At 35.7% G+C, this 25,133-nt stretch overlaps 1 protein-coding gene and 2 non-coding genes across 3 annotated transcripts; 2 read left to right on the forward strand and 1 right to left on the reverse strand.

Moving 5' to 3' along the window:
• The first annotated feature begins 7,373 nt into the window (after positions 1-7,373).
• Positions 7,374-7,445, forward strand: TRNAM-CAU. Its single transcript has one exon. It is a non-coding gene; the product is annotated as a tRNA-Met (tRNA).
• A 79-nt stretch (positions 7,446-7,524) lies between these two features.
• TRNAA-UGC lies at positions 7,525-7,597 on the forward strand. Its single transcript has one exon. It is a non-coding gene; the product is annotated as a tRNA-Ala (tRNA).
• A 9,489-nt stretch (positions 7,598-17,086) lies between these two features.
• On the reverse strand, positions 17,087-19,991 carry LOC109147727 (GRF1-interacting factor 1-like). Its single transcript, XM_019295378.1, has 4 exons — positions 19,626-19,991; positions 18,666-18,742; positions 17,860-17,944; positions 17,087-17,661 (listed from the first exon to the last, which is right to left on the reverse strand). The coding sequence occupies exons 1-4, from the start codon at positions 19,686-19,688 to the stop codon at positions 17,278-17,280; spliced, it is 609 nt and encodes a 202-aa protein (XP_019150923.1). The 5' UTR covers positions 19,689-19,991; the 3' UTR covers positions 17,087-17,277.
• Between the last annotated feature and the right edge of the window lie 5,142 nt (positions 19,992-25,133).

Consider the following 25,133-nt stretch of genomic DNA (forward strand, 5'->3'; position numbering starts at 1 on the left):
TTATGTGATTTGCAGGGTTTACCTAATACAGACGTTCGAGTTGTGGCTACGAATTTTGCTCATTATCCCCCCAAAAAAAAAAAAAAAAAAAAAAATCTCTACTCAAAAGAGTTTATTTTACTTTTAACCCTCAATTATAGTGGTATTTTCACTTTGAGAAAATGGCACTTTTAGTCGTAGGGTAAATTTAGTTTAGTAGTTATTCATAGTGTAAATTTAGTCATTCAATTTTATGTAGATTTGGTCTTTTAGGGACCAAATCAATAATTTTATTAAGTGGTATATTGGTAGTGAATTGAATATAGTCCTCAAGATGTCCTTACATGTACTAGGGTAAAGTTCTTTCAGAGGCTGAACCCCAACTAAAAAATAAAATTTTCACAAAATTATACGGAGTAATATTTTGAATATTTAGGATTTAAAGTGAACTAATTTTAGAAGTTGAGAATATAAGTAAAATAAATCAAATTTGAGGATGAAAAGTTAAAAATGTCACTATATATATTTTTTTTAATTTTAAATACTTATGATTCTTTACAAAATAGTATCTGTTTTATACTTTCTCAAACATTTTCAGCTTAAAGAATCTAACTTCTTACCATTGGGGTTTGAACCTTTAACCATCCACTTGGATGGATAATCAGAATGTCATAACACTACATGATAGTTGACAAAATGTCACTATAATTAGTTGACCAAAAATTTAATTTTCTTCTTCCCTTTAGAAAAATAAGATTCAGCTGATTCATATACACGTTGTGTAGAATAACTCTTTACAAATAAAAGGTGACAATTGGATACTCTAGTAGGCTGGACACTCTTTATTAATTTTAAAAAATTATTTATTTATTTATTTATATATTAAAAGACTTCTAATAGACAAATTGTATCATGCACACCGAGCATATTCACCTTACAAGATGAACTATGATACATGTTCATTTTTAGTATATCTCAGTCTAAAAAAAAAACTATACTGTCTACTGAATCATTGAACTAAGTTTGTACGGACAACATTTGAAATATATAAATCACGGTGACTCAATTGTTCAGCAGACATAACCAAATGTCGGTGCGCACAAGAGATCTGCCCACTTTGAGCGTTAATCCCCACACTGCCACTATCGAAAATCAAACTTTAGTCTCTTGACTCTTTTCTTCCAAATATTATCTACTGAACCACTAAACTAAGTCCGTGCAGATAATTATAAGCAATCTAATAATCCTAGGAGTAAGCATTGCTTCTAATATTAGTAGTTTAACTTTCAGCGTGTGTAGTTTGACTATGGTCTAAGACTACATGTAATATAAGTTGTCCATTGTATTTATTTAATGTGCAGTGGTTATGACAGTGCCCAATAACGTACAAATAATCCATCATCAGATTTGTATTTTGAATGGATTATATTTGAATCTAAACATTTAAAAGGTTTTGCTTTGTGTTTCAATCATTTTAATTTATGATATTTGACTGGAATAATCTTGAAGGTTGATATGTTTTTTTTTTTTTTTGAAATTATTTAAATACTCATGGCATAGAATTTAAAAGATCAGAACCTTCTAAATTAAAGAAGAAAATAATTTTTAATTTTCTCACTTGATTTCTAGAAGGCCAGCCTTAATTACTGAGCTCTGATCTGTGTATGATATTTGCCGTAATCATAGATCAGATTTGTTAAGACCAATCAACAAAACATCTTACTTAGTACATATATATTCAAATTACAGTACGAGGACAGCTTATTGTATTTAATTGATTACAAAGATATGACGGCATTTTTAGCTTAAATATGTAATATAATAATTACTATCACATTTATCATTATTATTATCGAAATAACTATAACACCTAAAATGTTTTTTTTTTCTTTCTTTCTGTTCATATCTACTTTCTTAACTTACTAAAGTATAAAGAGTCAATATCGCTCTAACACTGGGCTCAAACTCATGACCTCCCCTTTGAGAGAGTCACTTTATGCCACTAGACTTAAAATGTTAAAACTATACATTTGTTTTAATTCAAATCGCTATACGGTGTTTTTTTGGGTTTGCTTTGAAGGTCGAGTCTACAATCTTGTTATTGCGCTGACTGCTACACAAGTATAGGCAAATAAAGTTGCACATTCGTTATTAGAGATGACAATTAGCCGGCTCATTCGGTTTCTGGCATGCTCTATTGGGCTTATTGATTTTTTTGGTCAGGTTTAAAATTCATGGCAAATTATTATGCTGTGGAATCGTGTCCACCTTGGTTCTAAAACCGTCATAATTGTGAATATAGAGTTCAAAAATTATGAACATAGAGTTCTATAATTATAAACATAGAGTTCTGTAATTGTAAATATAAAGTTCAATAATTGTGAATATGAAGCTCAAAAATTATGAACATAGAGTTCAGTAATTATGAACATAGAGTTCTGTAATTGTGAATATAGAATTCAATAATTGTGAATAGCAAGGTGGACACAGTTCCACGACATAACTAACAATTGAAAATTCATGGCTCTAACCTTAAAACATGGCTATATGATGGGCTCAACCAAAACTTTTGACATTTTAAAATTAGGATTCCAAACTTTCATTTTTAATAAACTAATAAAGCCTTTAGGCTACGTTTGGTAGATCTTATAGGTTATTTTTACATACAAATAAGCTATAAGATGGAGAAGTTAATATAATACCTTATTTTGAAAACGTTATCCAGTGTTTCAATATTAGCTAGTAGCTACTAACTTTTAAGCTCTCAATGTTAACTTACTAGGCATGCCAAACAAAGTCTAACACTAACAGAAAACAGTTAAGAAAAACAAAGAATGAAAACGGAAAAATTAGAAAATAGAAAATAGAAAACAAAGAACAGTTTTTTGTTAGTAAACGGAGCTTAAATTTCAATGTTTGAGAATATGTAAGTGTCATAAATTAACATTAATGCAGGAAAGAAAAAGAAAGTTATTCCAAAATAGTCTTTGTTTTCTGGTAGCTCTTGTCGCATGGATTTTTCCACATTCCATGTCACGCTGCCACTTGCGTTCGTTGTTGGAAATTTTAGTCCGATGCGTCCAGAATCTTCTCCTCTTAAAATTCTAAAAAGTATAAATAATCCCAGTATGCAAGCAAGACTCCTCAGATCACCACCAGAAAAAAACACCCTAAATATACTTACACACATGGAGGGTGGTGGGATTAATACTAATACTAACAAACAAAACCCTACCAGAAAGAGCAGCAAAGAGCCTATAAAAGTGAAGTATATCTCAAGCCCTGTCTTGGTGAACGCCAAAAATGCTTCTGAGTTCCGATCCATTGTCCAGGAGCTCACCGGAAAAGACCCTCCGCAGGACGACGACGGCCGGAAGGTTGAACAGCCGAAGCCGTTTGGCGGTGGCGGTGAGAGTTCCGGTGCCAGAACGCCGCCGCCGCCGCCGCCTTTTGAAATGAATGATAAGGATGGAGATATCTTTTCGGTTTGGGGAAGAAGTTTCAAAGGGTTTGATTCAAGCTGATATATAGTTAAGGTTCCGTTTAATTTATTTCAGTTTTGCTAGTTTTTGTTCTTCTTTTTTCCACTTTTTAAATTTAAAAATGTATAAATAAACACACATTTATAATTTCTGTATTGCTTTCTTTCAGTTTTTCATTTATATATAACTCTACAAATTAAAAATGAAGAATTTATCTGATTAGTAGTTTTTCATTTTTATAATTTGGTGTATTATAAATTAGCTTTAGGGCAATGAACTCTTAGCTTGCTGCATATATGTTTTGGCTATTTGGTGTTATAAGTTGGTGTCTTCGTGAGCAACATTATTAGGATCCACTCACCACAAGTTTGGGTGAGATTATATTTATGTAGTACAATTTTCTGGATTAAGTGTTTATCACTATCCTAAAAATTGTAGGCAAAAGTGTCTTGTGTGATACCATGCGCCTTACAGATCCGTGAATGGGTCGGATTAAAATGAAATATATTACTTATATTTGTAAATGTAATACTAAATTAATAATAAAATGTTTATTACTTATATGAGAAAATGTAATATATACTTTTTTTTTTTTTATGTAAAAGTATTACATTTTCATCAATAGTATTACGCTTTCCTTTATAAGCGCAATATTACTTATAAGGGAAAACATAATATTTTTGATGAAAAAAGTAATACTTTTACATCAAAATATAAAAGTATTACAAATGTAAGTTCATTGTTAAAAACAAATTATTTTGGGAGTTTGTCATCGACAATTGCTAGAGGGTGATGATAAATAATTGGAAATATATGGTTACAATAGATATTGTAGATATAGTGAAAATTAATTTACAATTTTTTTAGAAGTTTTAATACATTGATAAAATTCTGATAATGATGTGTAAACTTGTTCAATTGGAGCTGGTGGGGTGTCATCATTATCAATTGTTTAGACAATGATCCAACTGTTTTAAGTCCATGGGTAATAATTATATTTCTGATCAACAACTTTGCAGTTAGATCACACATGTTTGATAATAACATTTGAAATAGTATACCAAGAGTTGATATCATATACTCCAATGTCGTGATCAAACACTATTGCTTGAACTCGATTTCCTTACATTTAAAATTCTGAATGCAATGTATATAGTCTGGTTAATTAATTGACAAATTAAATTCATGTTAAATTTTATATTATATTTTTTAAATATACTCTAAGATATTCATAGTATATGTTCAACAATTATGCCAACTTTAATTGAGATGAGGTTCGAATCTATGACATTCCTTATAAAAATCAATAAGTTAAAATAATAAATAGTTAATGAAATATTTTGTTACTAAATTTTTTTAATGACAGAGTGCATTAATATTTAGAAAGAGTAATAATCCAACAGAGGATAAAGTAAGAAAACTAAAAAAAAATTAAAATCAAAATAATGTGAACCATTCATTTCATCAAATAATTTAAAGACAGAAATCTAGACTAGGCCAAATTATTCTAATGATATTATGAAGAAAAAAAAAAAACATAATGGTCATAATATAAGATAATAATGATGCGTAATCCATCTAATAATAAGTATAATTGTTAATTAGCTTCCTTATGATGTCATGAATGTCACGATACAAATTCATATAATATTAGTGCAAAACACCATTAATGTTAGTACATGTTATTACTCTCTTTTGTATGTGTGTGTCAATTGTACAACTACTTGGCTCGTACGATTGAACTAATAAAATGATCACTCGTAAATTCTTCATGTGTAATAAAATTTTCTTTCATGTGATCAAGAGTTTTTAACTATATTGATACACGCAATCGTTTCTGCCATAAGCAGGGATAAACAGTCTATCAACGGCGCCTGAAAAGTTGAGATATACGATCCGTGTTCGTCTAGGAGTATTGCCCCAACAGCGGCCTTATTTGTGGTATGGGAATACGTCGCATCAAAAAAACATTTATTCTGTATAATTCCATGAGTTATCCGTGGCAAGGTGGCCAACAACAATATTTAACACTTGCCAAGGAATCACCTCGTTCGTACCTCGGCTATGCCATTGATACTTGGAGAAACCGAATGGTTTCCTTTGATTATGTTTCAGTCAGTTTTGTTCCTAGATCAGATAATTATTTAGCACATGTTTTAGCCACTTCGGCCGTTAATTATTCAGCAGCTATGTATTCGGACTCTGGTCCGCCAGACTCTATTTCAACGTATTTCCAATAAATGCCGCGCAGGCTCCTTTCAAAAAAAACTATATTGATACACATAGTGGAAATGTCATTTTATGACATATTGCACAAATACTTAAAAGAATGAAATGTTAGGGTCCGTTTGGAAAGCAGGAAAATGACTTCTGGAAAATGTTTTCTGGAAAATGAGTCATTTTCCGGAAAACATTTTTCTTTCCAGTGTTTGGTTGCATTATGGAAAACTGTTTTTCTGTGTTTGGTTCATTTTCTGGAAAATGAGTAGAATTGTATAACTAAACATTTTAATTATTTTATTTAGAATATTACAACATGTATAATAATATATAATAATATAATATTAATTTTAAATTAATAAAAAATAGCTAAGTTTTTCAAAAAAAAAATTAATAATATATCAAAAATATTATGGTGGTGGTGTAGTGGTAGTGGTGTTATTTGTTATATAATAATAATAATAATAATAATAATAATAATAATAATAATAATAATAATAATAATAATAATAATAATAATAATAATTGGCGGCGGTGTGATGGCGGTGGTGTGGTGGTGGTGGCGGTGGTATGGTGGTGATGGCAGTGGCGGTGGTATGGTGGTAGTGGTGGCGGCGATGGTGGTTGTGCTGGTATGGTGGTGGTGGCGGTGGTAGCGGCGACGGTGGTTGCAGTGGTATGGTGGTGGTGGTGGCGGCGACGGTGGTTGCGGTGGTATGGTGGCGGTGGCGGCGGCGGTGGTATGGTGGTAGTGGTGGCGGCGACGGTGGTTGCGGTGGTATGGTGGTGGTGGTGGTGGCGGCGGCGGTGGTGTGAAGGTGGTGGTGTGGTGGTGGTGGTGGCGGTGGTATGGTGGTGATGGCGGCGATGGTGGTTGTGGTGGTATGGTGGTGGTGGCGGTGGTAGCGGCGACGGTGGTTGTAGTGGTATGGTGGTAGTGGTGGTGGTGGCGGCGATGGTGGTTGCGGTGGTATGATGGTGATGGGGGCGGCGGTGGTATGGTGGTAGTGGTGGCGGCGACAGTGGTTGCGGTGGTGGTGGCGGCGGCGGTGGTGTGAAGGTGGTGGTGTGGTGGCGGTGGTATGTGGTGGTGGTGGCGGCGGCGATGGTGGTGGTAGTGGTGGTGGTGGTGGTGGTAGTGGTTGCGGTGGTGGTGTGATGGTGGCGGGGGTATAGTGGTGGTGGCGGCGGCAATAGTGGTGGTGATGGTGGTATGGTGTTGATGATGTTGGTGGTGGTGTGATGTTGGTGTAAAAGTTGGAAAATGACTTCCCCCCAAAAAAAGGGGAAGTCATTTTCCTCCAAAACAAGTCTATTTTCCAAAGTCAACGGAAAATGATTTCCGTTGACTTGATTTTCCAGGCACATCCAAACACTGAAAACTTGAAAAATGATTTCCAGAACTCATTTTCCAGGTTTCCAAACACACCCTTAATAGAGAATGCAACACTTTGAGAGGATTGCTCGATAAATGAGGATTGATTAAAATTTAAGTGCATTAATTTCATCATATGGGATGAAAATACAAATAAACAAAAAAGAGAGAAAAATTAGTGTTGGCCATGCTTCTCCTTAAAGAACATTATTGTAAGGATTAATATGAAGTACATTATTGTCATAATTTAGCATTGACCGTATTGGATGTTCTTCTCGAAATAAGTTTATTAATAAAGAATAGGTTCGGAGAAACAAATCAGAGTGGCGCAGCGGAAGCGTGGTGGGCCCATAACCCACAGGTCCCAGGATCGAAACCTGGCTCTGATAGAGTGGCTTCCGGGTTTTTTTAAATACATATCTTTTTTCGATTGATATAGATAGAGATTTAACTACCGAATCGTTATGAGGGGATGTAGCTCAAATGGTAGAGCGCTCGCTTTGCATGCGAGAGGCACGGGGTTCGATCCCCCGCATCTCCAATTTCTGATCTTTGGGTAATTTAAGAGACACTACGGTTCGGACTTCGGAGTGAATTTGATCGTATCAATTATCACACTCATTTTTTATATATTTTCCATTTTTGTTTTTATGTGCAGATAGTTTAATTTAGATTCTGGGTAGGGGTTTGTGTGCAGATACAGAATCATATCTTATATATAAAATGATGGCTTGCAAACTTAGGTCGACTAGTTGAATTGATTGTAGACATTTATAAATTGTTCCGAAAATATTCTAACTAATCAAGAGTAAATCGGTGTTTTAAAAAATTGTTATTGAGTCTAAAAGTTAGGTCGAATTTTTAAGTTATTAGGCTAATTGAACAATTATATAACTCTTTTAAATTTTTATAAAAGTATATCCATTCTCATTATAAATTTATCCGTTTTCAGCTCATCATGAATTACTAACAACTTCACCAAGATATATGTAAAAAATGTATAAAGCGTATTGTACCTACCATTTAGAAAAAAGACTCTTTCAAGTTTCAAGTAGTAATAAAAAAGTTAATGGACAATGTGTGGGTTTGAATCCTATTAGGAATCATTAAGAGATCTTAACCGATCAAATGGATGAATAGGGTTGGGAACTTGATAGCTAATTGGATGACTCGTGATTTACCCTCACAATTCACAACCATAATGCAATGTGCCATTGGGATAATGCATAATTAACTTATAAGTTATAACATATATTATACAACACACTATAGGATATGGTATATATATTTTCTAGTGAAGATTAAAGAGTAAGTCTTGTGTGAGATCGTCTCACATGAAACGATCTTATACAAGATCTATATTGATTTAGAATAAGACGTACAAGTTGAGGGAGAATATAATAAGAATGAACAATTAGAAGGTAGGGATATATGATCACGGCTTAGTTCGAATCGAATGAACAATTAGAATGCACGATTCATTCTAAGTTCTTTTAAAAAAAAAAATTATTATATCAAATATTTAAACTTTATTTAAAAAAAAAAAACTAAAATTCTTTTTCGGTTCCCAATTTTATCAAACCGAAACAAGAACATTTGGGGTTCTAGTTCGATTTCTACCGTGCAATTGTACGTTTTAACAAATCGTGCAATCAAGTCTTTTAGTGGGATAAAATCTTACAAACTGATAAAATAGTGCAATTAAATTATATTATTAGCTAATTTATACTACAAATGCAATATAATGTTGAGTAGGCTAACACATGATGTCATAATGTCTACATGAGTTTTTATCATATAATTTTTTATTTTTTTTTTAAGTTTTAAATTTTAAATATCTTTTTAAAGAAAAATCACCGGGACAACCATGTAAGCAATAGGATATTATGTGTTAGTTTAATACAATTACACATTTGCTAAGAAACGCTTTACTAATATACATGGTTGCAGTAGGCACTAGGCGCTAGTCAGGCGCCCGGGCAGCACCTATGCGGCCTAGGCAAAATCTAGGCGTCAATAGGCAGACGTCAAAAAAATAGTGACAGATTTGCAGTTTGACAATTTTAATGAGGTTGTTTTCAACATTCAATCAAATGACACATCCAAATAATTGAAATAATGATAATTTATAAGTCATACCATCAAAACAATATTAAAAAAATAAAAATAATCAAATATGAAATACTCAATTACTTCAATCATCCAAAGATTCAAAGTATCAAACTAGTCTATGGATGACTGGACCAGATGACATCGGACAAAATTGGACAAAATCGACCGGCTCGGGCAAGTTGGCCGACTTGGCCGATTTTGATCGATTTCGCCGCCTAGGCGGTCGGCCGATTTCTACCGGTTTTGGTCGATTTCGCCGCTTAGGCGGCCGGCCGATTTTTGGGTGCCTAACAATGAAAGCGGAACAACCTAGCGCTTAGGCGTTGCCTAGACTGATTTTTACAACAATGCTATTATAATACAATTACACATTTGTTAGTTATGAAAGTTTTGTTTTTGTTTTGTTTTTTTGTTTTTTTTTGTTTTTTTTGTTTTTGTTTTTGTTTTTTTTTTTTTTTTTTTTTTTTTTGTGACACTTAGTTGGGAAAGTTGTTTCTAAATCAAGTTGTATGAAATGATTTTTCATTCATTTCAATATTTTCCTTGATGGGTTGAATTTTGATATGAATTAATGAATTTCATTGTTTTTCTATTTAAAAAAAAAAAATTGAGAAAGCTCTAATGGGGATTGAGAAAGTGTTAATTATGGGCTGACGGCGAAGGCAACTTTATAAAACCTATAATAATTATATTATAATAGGGCCCTAGTTATCTGCAATCTACCACTTATAAATAAACACTATCCATTTTTGTATTCTCACCTTCTTTCAATTCTATACAAGCCCAGTTTGTCTCAAGTTGTCAACTAGTTAGATCTACTGCAATTCAACATGCATTATAGTTAACTCAACAGGGTAGTTTAAGTGGCAAATAAGCTTTCTTTGTGGGGAAAAATTTCAGAATAATTTGGGTTCAATTCTTACAAGTGATGATTCCCTTTGACAACCGGGTGTACCTTTTTGTTCAATTTAGTCCTTATACTTTTATTTTGTTCAATTTAGTCCTTGTACTTCCAAAAATGGTGCAATTAAGGACAATAGTTAACAATGTTGCGTTTTGTTCAATTTAGTCCTTATACTTTTATTTTGTTCAATTTAGTCCTTGTACTTTCAAAAATGGTGCAATTAAGGACAATAGTTAACAATGTTAATATTATCGTTAACTTAGGTTACGTGACGCTGATGATATTTATATTCCTACTCATATATTACTTTATAAATATTTTAAAAAAAATTATTTTTACCATCAATATATTAAATTAGTATGTCCAAAATAAATAATTACGACCATGTTCGTAATGAGATTTGGATAATTGTCCTTAGTTTTATCACTTTTTAAAATAGAGGGACTAAATTGAACAGAATAAATGTACAAGGACTAAATTGAACAAAACACTATAGTACATGGACTTCATAGGTATTTTGATCAAAAATAATTTGTTTAAATAAAGTTTATATGAATTAAGATTTTTTCATCCGTTAATTCTTGATTTAAACATTATTAACTTTTCAACTTTTCACAATGTGATAGTTTCAATAATATTTCTTATTGGTGGCGCCATGAAACCCCGAGAATTCATTTTATTAAAATAGTCTTGGCCCAAGGGTCCACTTTTATTGGTAAGGAGGAAGAAAACAGCCAACAAAATTTGAACATGTGACTTATATATGGGTTAACTGTTGGGAGCATTTAAAGGAAAGGCTTATTTTAGCTTAACAAAGTTGTTCCACATTGATAGTTTAACCTTCTTTTTCCCTTTTTATATACTCCAAGTCCTTTGAGATGGTTTGAAGTGTTATGAGAAGGGAAAGGAGGTAAACCACGTGCTCGCCGCCGTCCGTCTATATATATATATATATATATACTTCCAGTTCGAACAACACTGCGATCACCACCTTTATATATATCAGCCTGAGAGTCCGTTCTGTTTTGCCGGTTGAAAGCATACGACTCAATCCCTGGTCGTGAATGTTTTTAAGGCAGTGTGATACACACGATAAGAACCGTGTCTTTGTCTTTTTCGTTCCAAAGCTTTCATCCACAGTGCAGGAAAAAACCCAACAGTTAAAAACATTCAGATATCAAGTTTGAGTCAAAAATGTCTGCAACAAACACTGTGTCTGATATTGCTCCTATTCAACCACTCACTGGTGGTTTGAACTACAAGAGATGGACTGCAAAATTAATCATGCTTCTGGAATCAAAGGATGTGGACTATGTCCTTTTTGCAGACCCTGCGAAGTTCAATGTGACAACTGCGCAACTTGCACTGCAGACCACGGCTTCAACTGCTGCGACAGACCCGAAGTCGACAGATGGTACAGCTACTGCGGATGCTTCCACGGACCCGAAGTCATCATCAGTTCAAGATACATCTGCGGCCGAGGCAGCTCGCATCAAATACGAAAAAGATAACAAGACTGCCCGGACAATCATTCTTCAACGTGTAAGTGACCCGTTGTTTGATATGTTTTCTGAATACAAATCTGCAAAGGCAATTTGGGATTTAATGATTGAAAAATATGGGGCTGATGATGTGGGGAGACGCAAATATGCCGTGGGTCGTTGGTTACACTTTAAAATGGTGGAAACCAAGCCTGTAATCGAACATGTCCACGAGTTTGAAAATTTAGTCGGTGACATGAAAGCAGAAGGTGGGATTGTTAATGAAGTAGTCCTATGTGACTCTTTGATTGACAAACTGCCCGACTCCTAGGTGGACTTTAAGAATAAAATGAAACATGATCGAAGGAGCTACACACTGCAACAGCTAATTAATAGCGTGAATATCGAGGAGGAAAACCGCCTGGTTCAAAGGTCTGTTTCTCTTACTAACAATGTTAAAGCTAATATTGTTGAAACTAACTCTGGCTTTGAGAAACCAAAACCTGGTGACAATTCTAGAAACCAAAAGAAGAATTATAAGAACAATAACTCCACTCGCGGCAAGGGTGGAAAAATTCAGAAAAAAGGGAACAATAGTGGTGAATGCTATGTGTGTGGAAAATGGGGCCACCGTGCTGCCCAATGCTATAAACGCCATGGGTCTACGAGTCAGAAACCAAACAACGAGAAGTCGAAGAACCAAGTTAATTTGGCGGAGAACACAGAAGATGCTGATTTAGTAGCTGCAGTAGTAACTGAAGCCAACATGGTGGAAAATCCAGACGAATGGGTTGTGGACACTGGAGCCTCACGACACTTTTGCAACAACAAAAATTCATTCAAAACCTTTGAGCCTATCACTGGTGGAGAACAAGTCTTCATGGGAAACTCCAGCATTTCCGAGGTAAGTGGTAGAGGAAAAGTAGAATTACTGCTTTGTTCTGGAAAACATTTACTGTTGCAAAATGTGCTTTATGTCCCTTCCCTTCGAAGAAATCTGATTTCCGGAGGCCTTCTTAATAAGGCTGGAATTAAGATGGTTTTTGAGTCTGACCGTCTGGTTATGACTCGTTGTGAGAAGTTCATTGGGAAGGGATATCTGCGTGGAGGTCTTTTTGTACTAGATGTCTCTATAGTTAACAATAACTCTGATGTATCTGGCTCTTCTCTGAATGCTCGTGATAATAAGAATGCTTCTTTTGCTTATACCGCTGTATCAGTTAATGTTTGGCATGCTAGATTAGGACATGTTGGTGCAAAGTGTTTATATAGACTGAAAAACGTGAATATGCTACCAGACCTGTCTAATGATACATGTGAACAATGTGAAACATGCGCTGAGGCAAAATTTGCTAGAACATCCTTTTTAACTGTAAAGCATCGTTCTTCATCATTACTAGAATTGGTACACACTGATTTAGCAGATTTTAAAACCACTGAAAGTCGAGGTGGTAAACGTTATTATATAACTTTTATTGATGACTTTTCTCGTTATACCAAATTATATTTGTTGAGAACAAAAAGTGAAGCCGAACAAAAATTTGTTGCTTTTAAAATGAAATAGAAAATCAGTTGGAAAAAAGGATCAAAAGGCTTAGATCCGATAGAGGAGGAGAATATGAATCAACTATTTTGAAAGATCTGTGTGAATCTTCTGGCTGTACACGAAGTAACTGCACCCTACACACCCCAACAAAACGGCATAGCAGAAAGAAAGAATAGAACTCTCAAAGAGATGATCAACGCCATGCTAATCAGTTCAGGTGCCTCTGATTCATTGTGGGGAGAAGCTGTTCTAACAGCTAACCACATTCTAAACCGAGTCTTACACAAAGGGTTTGAAAAAACCCCTTATGAACTGTGGAAAGGGCATGCGCCAAATCTTAAATACTTTAAAGTATGGGGTTGCTAGGCAAAGGTGGGACTTCCGTCCTTTAAAAGGCCTAACTTGGGACCTAAAACCTTAGATGCCGTTTTTATTGGTTATGTTGAAAATAGTGCAGCTTACAGGTTTATGTGTTTAGAAAACCGTACAATATGTGAATCTAGAGATGCAGTTTTCTTTGAACATGTGTTTCCCTTGAAGGGTTCTCTTGAACTAGATACGAATAAAGTTCAACATAATCTATCTTTCCCTGATTTCTCATGTAATTCAGAAGAGCCTAGAAGAAGTAAAAAGCCTAGAATTGAGAAAAACTTTGGCTCTGACTTCATAACGTATATGACTGAATTGAAAGATCCAAATGAACTGTGTGATCATTTTATATGTCAACTTGTGTTAGAAGAAGAACCAAAATCCATTCAAGAAGCCATGCGATCTGTAGACGCTACTCTATGGAGAGAAGCAGTCAAAAGTGAGTTAGACTCTATATAGTCTAATCATACGTGGGAAATAGTGGATTTGCCCAAGGGTTGTAAACCCATAGGCTGTAAATGGATTTTCAAGAGGAAATTGAGACCAGATGGTTCAATTGAAAGATTTAAAGCCAGGCTGGTAGCCAAAGGTTTCACACAGAAATTCGGTGAGGATTACTTCTATACGTATTCACCAGTAACAAAGATATCTACTATACGTGTTCTATTTGCTTTAGCATCTTTGCATAGGTTAATAGTACATCAGATGGATGTAAAAACAGCTTTTCTAAATGGTGAACTAGAAGAGGAGATCTACATGGAACAACCCCTCGGATGTGTTGATCCAGGACAAGAAGGAAATGTATGCAGACTTAAAAGATCTCTTTATGGCTTGAAACAAGCCCCTAAGCAGTGGTATGAAAAGTTTCACAAAACTTTGTTAGAGCTAGGTTATTCCACTAACCGCTCAGATGCCTGCTTATACACAAAAGAGGTAGAGTCTAGCATCGTAATAATCTGTCTCTATGTAGATGACATGCTTATCTTTAGCTCAAGTATAGGAGCTATAAATGAGACTAAAAGAACTCTATGTGACAAGTTTGATATGAAGGATCTAGGGGAGGCTGATGTAATACTCGGGATAAAGGTTACAAAAACTGAGAAAGGTTACCTTTTATCCCAAAGTCATTACACGGAGAAACTCCTGAAGAGGTTTGAGAGTTATGAAGTAACTCCAGCTAAAACCCCCTATGATCCCAGCGTCAAATTATCAAAAAACATAGAGGTCAGTGTGTCTCAAGAAGAATATGCAAAGATAGTTGGGAGTCTAATGTTCTTGATGAACTATATTAGACCAGATCTTGCATTTGTTGTGAATAAACTCAGTCGGTATACTCACAACCCTGGTATCTCACATTGGGATGCACTGAGAAGGGTACTTCGGTATCTAAGAGGCACAATAGACTGGGGCCTTAACTATAAGGGAGACCCAGCTGTGCTCGAGGGGTTCTGTGATGCAAACTGGGTAAACGACGCTGATGATGTAAGCTCAACTAGTGGATACGTGTTCACTATGTGTGGGGCCGCGATATCATGGAAGTCGACCAAACAATCCTGTATAGCCAGATCAACTATGGAATCAGAGTTCATAGCACTAGATCTAGCAAGTCAGGAAGCCGAATGGCTGAGAAATCTTTTGGCAGACGTGCCATTGTGGGGGTGCCCAGCACCTGCTGTTCCCATACATTGTGATTCCCAGACTGCCATTTGTGTTGCGCAAAACAGTGTCTACAATGGGAAACGTAGACACATAAGAGTCAGACATGAGTCTGTACGGCATTTAATAATAAATGGGGTAATCACAATGGTTTTTGTGAGGTCTGAAAGGAATATTGCAGATCCTTTCACAAAGGGCCTAAACAGAAAGGCCGTCCTTGATACATCAAGGGAAATGGGTTTGGGACCCATAGATACTCTGTAGCCAATCATGGTGGTCTGCGTTGAGGTAGACTTGACAGAGTTGCAGGTCTATCCTAGAATAGATCTAACATGGGATATTTCAGGGTCAAGATTATGACCAATTATGGCGACTAGAGCGAATTAAGTGCATTCAAGTTCAAACTTTGTCTATCTGGTGAGTTCAAGATCTAATTCACTCCCGCATAGAGAAGTACTTAATGTCACTATATGACAGTTCAAGTTTTATACACTGGCATGAAAAATTGCTTTGGTCGTATTCAGGCAATGTCAATACCAGCCTAATCCCTTTTCATGGTGGGGGATTGTTGGGAGCATTTAAAGGGAAAGGCTTATTTTAGCTTAACCAAGTTGTCCCACATTGATAGTTTAACCTCTCTTTTCCCTCCTTATATACTCCAAGTCCTTTGAGATGGTTTGAAGTGTTATGAGAAGGGAAAGGAGGTAAACCACGCGCGCGCCGCCGCCTGTCCGGCCCGGCTCGTCATGACGCGTGGTGGGGTCAACGTTTCTTACCCTATTTTTTTGGATCTATTAGTGACCTATGTGCGCAGGGGTGGTCTTCACTGATTTGTAGTCCTATTTTTATGGGTAGTGAACGGTTGGCTATGTTCTTATGTTGTTAAAATGCAAGAGAGGGCTGTTCGAACACCACTGCAGTTCGCATACATATATCAGTTCTTATATATATATATATATATATATATATATATCTGTTTGAGTAATTATATATCTGTTCGCATAGATATATGTTCGCAGATATATCAGTTCGCATATATATATATATATATATATATATATATATATATATATATATATATATATATACTTCCAGTTCGAACAACACTGCGATCACCACCTTTATATATATCAGCCTGAGAGTCCGTTCTGTTTTGCCGGTCGAAAGCATACGACTCAATCCCTGGTCGTGAATGTTTTTAAGGCAGTGTGATACACACGATACAGAACCGTGTCTTTGTCTTTTTCGTTCCAAAGCTTTCATCCACAGTGCAGGAAAAAACCCAACATTAACAACACAAGTACCAATCACCCAAGCTATTCATATTTCAAATACGGGAAGCATGATAATTTACTTACTCATGTGAAGATTGTTGGCATCTAGGTAGTTTGGGGAGGGGGGAGGGGACACGTGTATGGTCAACCATTCGAAAGGTCTTCAACACTATATAAGAGATTTTATGGCTCGCTTAAAATATCATCCCTTGGTCTAAATCTTCTCATTCCAACGGCTTGTGATCCTAACTTTTAACAACACTAGGGTTCAATATTTATTTGAGTTGCCATTTTAAACCATTATCTCAGACTTTGTATGCAGTGTGTACCTGGTGAACTATGCATCATACATACAATGCAAATGATAAGTGATTTAACAATCCTTATACAAAAATATGCTCTGTGTGAACCACATATTGTGACTTTAGTCAACAAAAAAATGTAAACCAACTTGAGTTGCTTATAACTGACAATCTCAAATCCGTAAACATCTTAACTCTCACGAAAAGTTAAACTTAAAATTTTGTAATTACAATAATTATCAAATCAATTACTCCCTACATGTCTAATTAACTTAGGTGCGTGAGTTAAAAAAAAAAAAAAAAAAAAAAAAAAAAAAAAAAAAAAAAACTTAGGTGAGTTTTAATTACTCGGTGGGTGGTGGGGGGAGTTGGGTGATGAGAAATGATGAAGGAAGAAGCACATAAAATATTGAACATAACCTAAACATTTACATTGGTACACTACAACTGCATAAACCTTATCTTAACATATGACATTTGGATCAAAAAGTTCACCACAACACATTCCATTACACATCATAATAAACTAAACACGCACCCTTAGCTTCTACCCGGCCGGCCCGCCACATCGCCGGTCTCAGTGTTCACCATCGCCAGCTTTCAAGTAAAGAGACTCGCCTCCATCCACGGCGGAGCCCCCACCTCGCGCTTCAGAACCGCCCATCTCCGGCTTAAGCCCGGCGGCGCCCAATCCAGCCGCGGCGCGATCAAACTCCCCGAAACTCCCACCGCCGTGAGCCGCCGCCTCGCTCTGCAGTATGTGAAGCCCGCCGCTGGTCCCCACGCCGGAACCCATCCCGAGCTGGCTGTACAACGCCGCCTGCTGCTGCTGCTGCTGCAGCGTCTGCTGGCCGTACATCATGGAGGAGCGCGCGGCCATTAGCGACTGTGTCATCATTTGCTGCGCCTGTTGCGGCTGCAGAAAGTTCGCCCCCGCCTGCACCATCCCACCCGAACCGTACTGACAACGATAACAACACTCAAAACATTAATTTCATGTTACTACAAACATATGCATACCAGAAAAAATAAACTCCCATTCTGATCACACTATAAATCAGTCTAGATTGTCTATAACTGATCGTCAACTACTCCGAGGTGAAGAGTCGAACTTTAACCTTATAGTTACTAAGTCAATAGTTGATAATGCCGAGGTTACCTGAGAATGCATGCTGGGAGGCTGTGGTTGTGAATCGGCAATTGCAGCTAGATACATTAGGTTTCTTTGCAACCTGGCTTGGTTCCTGTTAGGAAAGTAAATCACCATTAATCATAGCATGTGAGGTTCAACTTCTATCCGGACACATAGAATTAGCCCGAGCTAAGTTGATTAGTGTTGAATGGAGATTAGTGAAGGGTCAAATTTAACAATTGTGTGATTGGAAGGCGATCTAAAGGGCTAAGTCCAGCACTATACCTCTCAAAAATATAGAGACATAAAGAAAGTTGTGAATCTATTAGTTATAGTTTTTTGCTAGCATGGTCACGAATTCAAATATTTTATTTATTTTTAAATGACGATAAAAAAATGTAGTTACTTTCAAAAGTAACGTGCATTAGGTAAATTTGCTTTACGATCCTAGTAAAAATTGCTCACAGTCAGATTGTTATAACTGACCGACTTAAACCAAGAACTTGTAAACTTATGATTCTCAAGTTAATACTCTGATTAATTTGATTGAATCTGTCTTAATTTGAACTCTGAGCAACTTAGATTGGCCTAATAAATCTATCTCTTAAGTAACGAGAGCAAGTAAAACCCTCACCATTTGCATAGACTTATTTGACTAACATTGTTTGGTTATTTTATGGGAGTATCAATCATTTAGGTAAATATAGAGTTGAACAACCAAAATAATCTGACAATCTCAATGATGAGCCTGACATTTGAGTACATTGAAAATACAAGGTGAGCATCAAAGAAATGTAATAATGAAGAAGACATTGAAGGGTGTAAATGCTTACTCAGCACACTCGGAGAGTTTCCCAGAGTTCTGGCTCTCCACAATCTTCAGAATCAATGATTTATTCTCATCTAAGTACTGACCAAAAACACAACACCAGAAGGAACAGTGGTGAGGTACTAAAATAACCATTTCTAGTACTGTACAATGTAAGTCCATTATTCACAAAAATTATTGCTGGGAGAGTGGGAGATTCTCCTTTTCATCCCCTATATAATACTAGTATGGTCACAATGAATAAATATACACAATCTTAGTTCTGCTGCAAAGTCAAAGGGAGAAATCTTTTTTGTATTATTGCTTTAAAGGGAAAAAGTAAGCCCATCTTTGAAACTACCAAGAAATAATAATGTGATGCTACCCATAATCTATAAACTTTTGTTATTTAAGTCAGTCATCTATAAACAACTTTAAGGTGAATTATTTTATTCTGATTCTTTACTAATTATGGTTACAATACGATATTTGTTCAGTGAGACCTCAAGTGATTGAAGATTTCCTTGGTCACTCAAAAAAAAAAAAAAAAAGTTGTGCCAAGAACCATACATTGAAAACCAAAAATCATCATCAATTGACAAATTAAAATTCATTTAATTTGCTACAATCTTAGAAGTGTGACTAAAGATCAAGAATGAGAAATACCAAAGGTTAAAACTTTTTTCACTTTTTGTTTCTTGTTGAGCCTAGAGTGTATTGTACCAAAAAACCAACCAAGATCTATCAGAGAGATTATTGTACCCAGAAGTGAAAAACAAGAGACAGCAGGAACACTGCAAGCTAAGCTAAGCAGCTGCCAAGTGTATATATGTGATATTATAATCAACCTAACCAAAAGACAAACAACTCAACAGGCACAGATCAGAGGAGCAGAGAACGAAGAAGATCAGATGAGAGAGGAGAAGAGATTAAAGAAAGAAAGATGGGAATTAATTAATAATTATTAGGGAAAGAAAAAAAAGACCTGTTGAATGTGGTCAGTGGTGACGTTGTTGGGATAGTAGGCTGCCATCATGGGCTGCTGCATTTGTATCAGGTGCTGCTCTATCTTCACCACCTCACCTCCTTTTATACCCACCCCACTTTCCCTGCCCTTCTTCTACTTCTAAATCTTCCAGTTGAGTAAAGAGTAATATATATTTGTGTATAATCAACACTGTATCTATGTATCACTTTCTCTCTCTGTGAGTGTGTGTTGTGTGTGAAAGAGAGAGAGAGAAGTGCAATGAAATGGCCCCCTTCTGTTCAGACCTAAAGAGTGTATGTATTCTGAATACTTAGACTGAAGGATGGGACCTTGAAATGGACAGTGCAAACAATGCAGAAGAGGCTGCTTGCCTGCAGCTACCTATGCAGCTCATATATATATATGGAAAATATTATTCTATGTACACTCAATTTTTACAACTTGTTCATATATATTTTTTCAACTTGTTGAAGTCAAAAAGTCGATATCGTTCTTATTGAGGGGCGAACCAATGGACGATGACCTCTTATTTGGAATAGTCACTTCCATAAAAGTCATTGACTGTATAGTAAAGAACTCCATAATCAAATCATGCAATCAATTCTATGCATTTGAATTAGAAAACAAAAAAAAATATTATTGCACTCTAATTTAACGGAAAAGGTTTACTAACAATCATATTCTACTCACCGGATCACATATTCTAGAATAATCCATTTTGTTCTTTAACTCTTTGATATATTGAAAATTAAAGCTCACAGTCGGTACGGCCGCTTTGAATTCGGTGAAGCGCGTCTTGTAACCCTAATCGTCGCTCACTCTATCATCTCTTCTAAAGTAGGCCAACTTATACTTTAACTCGTGAATTGATTTACAAAAAAGACCATCATATTATCACTATTCGAATGAGCGTTTCGACTTAAGCTTATTTTGTAACTTAACTAGTAATGAACTACAATAAGTTAAGCTATCTTAGGGTTTCCATGACAAATCAATTTAAACCAACAAGGGAATAGATAATTGTCATGAAGAGTCAAACTCAAAACTTGTACTTTAACTCTATAATTTGAGATTATTGGATAACAAATTTGTAATTATTGGGAATGCTCTAGGTATATGATATTTTGGGGGGCTTGGAGTTTTGGTCCAAGTTTGGTACACCATTGTTTCCAGCTGGTGCAGAGGCTACAGCTGTCACCTGCTTCTCTAGGTTTTATACCAAAGTAAGTCACGTGACGGATGATGATAAAATATAGAGAACTTTTACGAGTTACGACACTTCTATCCATGAAGGGACAGACAATATAGCCCACGTTGGACTTCGGGTCGGGGCCCCATCACACGCTATAGGTCCCGCGCTAAACTCTTGACGTCACCCAGTCGTTGAGATATTCGAGAAATTTCAGATTCTCTTTTTTATTTTTTTTTCCTGGTCTTCCACGCGCTATTCGATCCCCTGATGCTCCGCCCGTCGCGTTCTCCCCCGCAACAGTTTGGCGTTGGTTTCACGCGCGGCTGTTTATCCTAGGATTTCCGTTTCAGTTTCGCGAACTCCGAGGCTGGTGAATGGCCACGTTTGTGGTGTCGAAATGGGAAATTATTCTACGAGTTTTATAACATTAAATATGATTTTCGATAATTTAATTATTTTAACAAAACATAAGATCAATCAAACAATATGAAAATACCATGTTCATTCGGACCATTCACAATAAAATTTAAGATGATGTAGTATTATTTATTTATTTATTTTTTGAATGCTACTAGCTCTATTAGATTGTAGTATCTGTTCATATACTTTCTCAACCTACTGAAACACAAAGAGCCAATAACGCCTCCACTGAGGCTCAAAATCACAACCTTCCACTTGAAAGTCCACTCCGGATACCATTACACCACATAGTCCTGGTATGTAGTATTATTTATTAATTTCTAAAACTTGTCATCTTTAATGCACTGTGTGGCGTGTGGATTTAAAATAAAAAATATATATATTTAAATTTAACATGCCGTTGTTGCAATCTTTTTCTCCCAAAAGGTTGAATCCCTAACCTTAAAGATTTTCATACTTCGACTCGAGTGCCCAACATAATATTTGAAAAGATGTAAACTAAATCAAGATAATTTAATAAGACAATAACTCAGCAGACATGCCAAATGCAGTGAGTAGTTATGTTGTGCATCCGTATGCACCATGTATGGTGCATACAGATGCAAAAATGACGTTGTTTTATTAAAAACGCGCGTCTCCCCTTAAAAAAAATCAGGTTCGATTCCCAACAACAGCATTATGTTATTCATTCATTCTGGAATTTTAGTTCATAGATTATGGAATTTTAGTTCATTGATTCTGGAATTATAGTTCATCGATTCTGGAATTGTAGTTCATCGATTCTGAAATTTTAGTTCATAGATTCTGGAATTTTAGTTCATTCATTCTGAAATTTTTAGTTCATAGATTAGATTCTGGAATTATAGTTCATCGATTATGAAATTATAGTTCATCGATTCTGGAATTTTAGTTCATATGTTGTTGCTGAGAATCGAACCTGATTTTTTTTTGTAAGGGGAGACGCGCGTTTTTAATAAAACGAAGTCATGCACAGCATAATTTGCCAAATGCAGTTGTTGCAATCTGCTATATGAATTGGTTGTTAAAAAGTTGGTAAATAGTCACTAATTAGAGAGTCAAAGTTTTAGTCAATAATATAACCATACTATGTTGTGTGGCCAATATCTACCCTAAAATTGTCGGTAAACTTGCCATCTCCTTCCAAGTTAGACTCAATAAGCATGCATGGCATTGATTTTAGAAGAATGATCATTGGGAATAAAATAAAAGCATGTCAAACATGATTATTCAGACAAAAATGATTGTAGATCATCAAACTACGACATTATAACATCAAGTTTAAAGGTTGACAAAATTATCACAATATATTTTTAAAAGATTAATATTATATGACCCCATTTGTGCTTTATTTTTTCTTTTAGATGACGTGGGAACATGCATTTACATACTATCAAATGGTGTATACTAATTAGTAAGCCACTAATATACAAATCACACAAAAAAGATAAACTGAACTATGAAGACTTTGTGCGACGGATTCAAACTATTATAACATTAAGAAAAGGTTTTTTTTTTTTTGGGAAAAAATGAAGGCGGATACCCAATCATAACACGGGTGCTTCCATGATCTCAATCCATTCACAACACTTCTTCAAAGCCAGCTTAGCAAGCCAATCCGCAGTCTCATTAAAATCTCTTGGGACATGAGTGATTCTCACCTCCCAATCTTTCTTGAACCATCTCTTGCATTCCTGAATGATATCCCAGACCGGCCCCTTTATCTCTTCCTCTTTATTGATCTAGTTGACCACCTCTTGCGAGTCACACAGAAACCACACCTTTCTTTCACCCATTTCCCAAGGGTAATTAAGTTCAAGTAGATTCATATATATATTCATCAACCGTACCTTGCTTGTTTAAGTTATATTCAATAATCATTAATTACTTTTGACAATATAATTAAGGAGTATGATAAAGGTTCACCTGACCAAGTGGACAACCTCTAATTATTTAATTTTACACTGTTTAGTGTCATGACCCTAGGAAAAAGGAATACATCCAATTCAACTTTCAACGTACAACCTGAAAAATATTTGGGCAACTATACTATATACATGTACAAATAAAGGTTGTCAAAACATTGTAGCTTGGGCTTCAGAAAACACGTTCAAAGTACACAGACAACAGTCCTATAAATAAGCAATAGTATACAATAATGTACTCCATAGTAGCTAGCATCTGGAAAACATAGGACAATGCTAAGACAATTGAAAAGTGAAGAACCATCAAGAAACCAAATACGCCTAGAGCATTTAGAACTTGGATTTTGTAAAAATAAAGATAATAATATATTTCAGTATGTTTAAACACGTGCATAGAGTATCGTTGGAAACATCATAATAATCGCTGAATGGTGATCACTTCCTTTGTCTTTCTTTTTCTTATTAAGTTGGCTTCCATTTTAATATGGTCAAAGCAACTGATAATTGCTATAGTTATTCATTTTTTTAGGGCCACAAGACATAGTTTATTCAATGTACAATCTCAGATAATGATTACAAGTTTCTCTAGTCATCCAAAAAAAAAAAAAAAATTCAAAATGAATTTTTGCCATTGATCTTGCTCTAAGGTTTCCCTTAGAATGACACGTGACAACTAGCTAGGAATGATAATAAGCAGGTAAGTGGGTCAAGACATACCCCTTATACATTGTGATTGAGCATATTGTACATACAAGTATGAAATGTAAGTTCAATTGTCAAATACTCAAATTATACTTTTAGTTTAGATGATATACACAGTATTATTGTCAAAATCATATATATCAAAAGTCATAAATTTAAATTATGTACGATCATATCACGTGTTGCTTGTACTCCATCACACGTCCTTCAATTGTCCCGCCCTCCATTAATTCCCACCATAGCCTATACACTCTCACCTGCCCCATTCCCCATTGAGATTTGAGGCAAGGATACACACACATAACGTACGCGTTGGGTGAATGTATGTATAATTGTTGTCACCACTAGCTATTGAGGCATTAATGCGTGCAGGGAAATTGTACCGAATGAAGCACCTTAAAAACCAGTCCTTAATAGCTTTTACACTCCATACCTTAATTAACTGGTCATAAAGGACGGATTGTAAAGCTGCCGGTGGCCTATGATTAACGTACCCTACGCACAGTTGGTCCAAACGCGACAGTGCGCAGAGCTGTCCAACATTAAAAAAACAACACATGACCTTGCTGTGAGGTTGGGTGGTATGCATCCACTCTAAACTTCGGGGGTGATTTTTTGTTTTTTGTTTTTTTTTTTTTCCTTTTTTTTGTTGCTTTTGATACATTAGGTATCGCAGTCGTTGAAAGAAGTACATCGCTAGTCACCCCGTCAATTCACAGATTCTCACCCTATCACACTTTATTTTGCATGGGTTTAGCTCAATAGTTCAGTATGTAGTATTTGAGAGAAGAGACCAAGATTTGAACTTCGATGGCGACAGTGTGGAGATTATGTTCAAAATGGACAAATTCTTGTAGGCACTGACATTTGGCCCTGTCTACTGAGCTATTGAGTTATTGTATACTCTGTCGGATTGAAGTATGGGGAATCTTTGGGGTTGAAATGAGATTTTAAGTTGGGCAGCTCAACTGGTTATAGGGTGAAGTTTGGGAAGAATGATCAGGGATCGAGTCTCACCAGCGGCAGTATGGGAGCAACCTCTCAAAGTGAGGGGGCTTCTCATGCGCAGTAAGCAAAAGTCTAGCCTCTATGGTTAAGTTGAGTTACCATGATTTACATTATATTCTTCCAAATGTTTTGTCGGGATTGAGGATTAACCTTTTGAAAAAAAATAAGATTTTAAGATGATTGGTGGAGTTAATTGAGTTAGTCCCCCGGGTGGAATTAATATAACATATTGGAATCATT

Source organism: Ipomoea nil, unplaced genomic scaffold, assembly GCF_001879475.1.
Source record: "Ipomoea nil cultivar Tokyo-kokei standard unplaced genomic scaffold, Asagao_1.1 scaffold2036, whole genome shotgun sequence".
NCBI lineage: Eukaryota > Viridiplantae > Streptophyta > Magnoliopsida > Solanales > Convolvulaceae > Ipomoea > Ipomoea nil.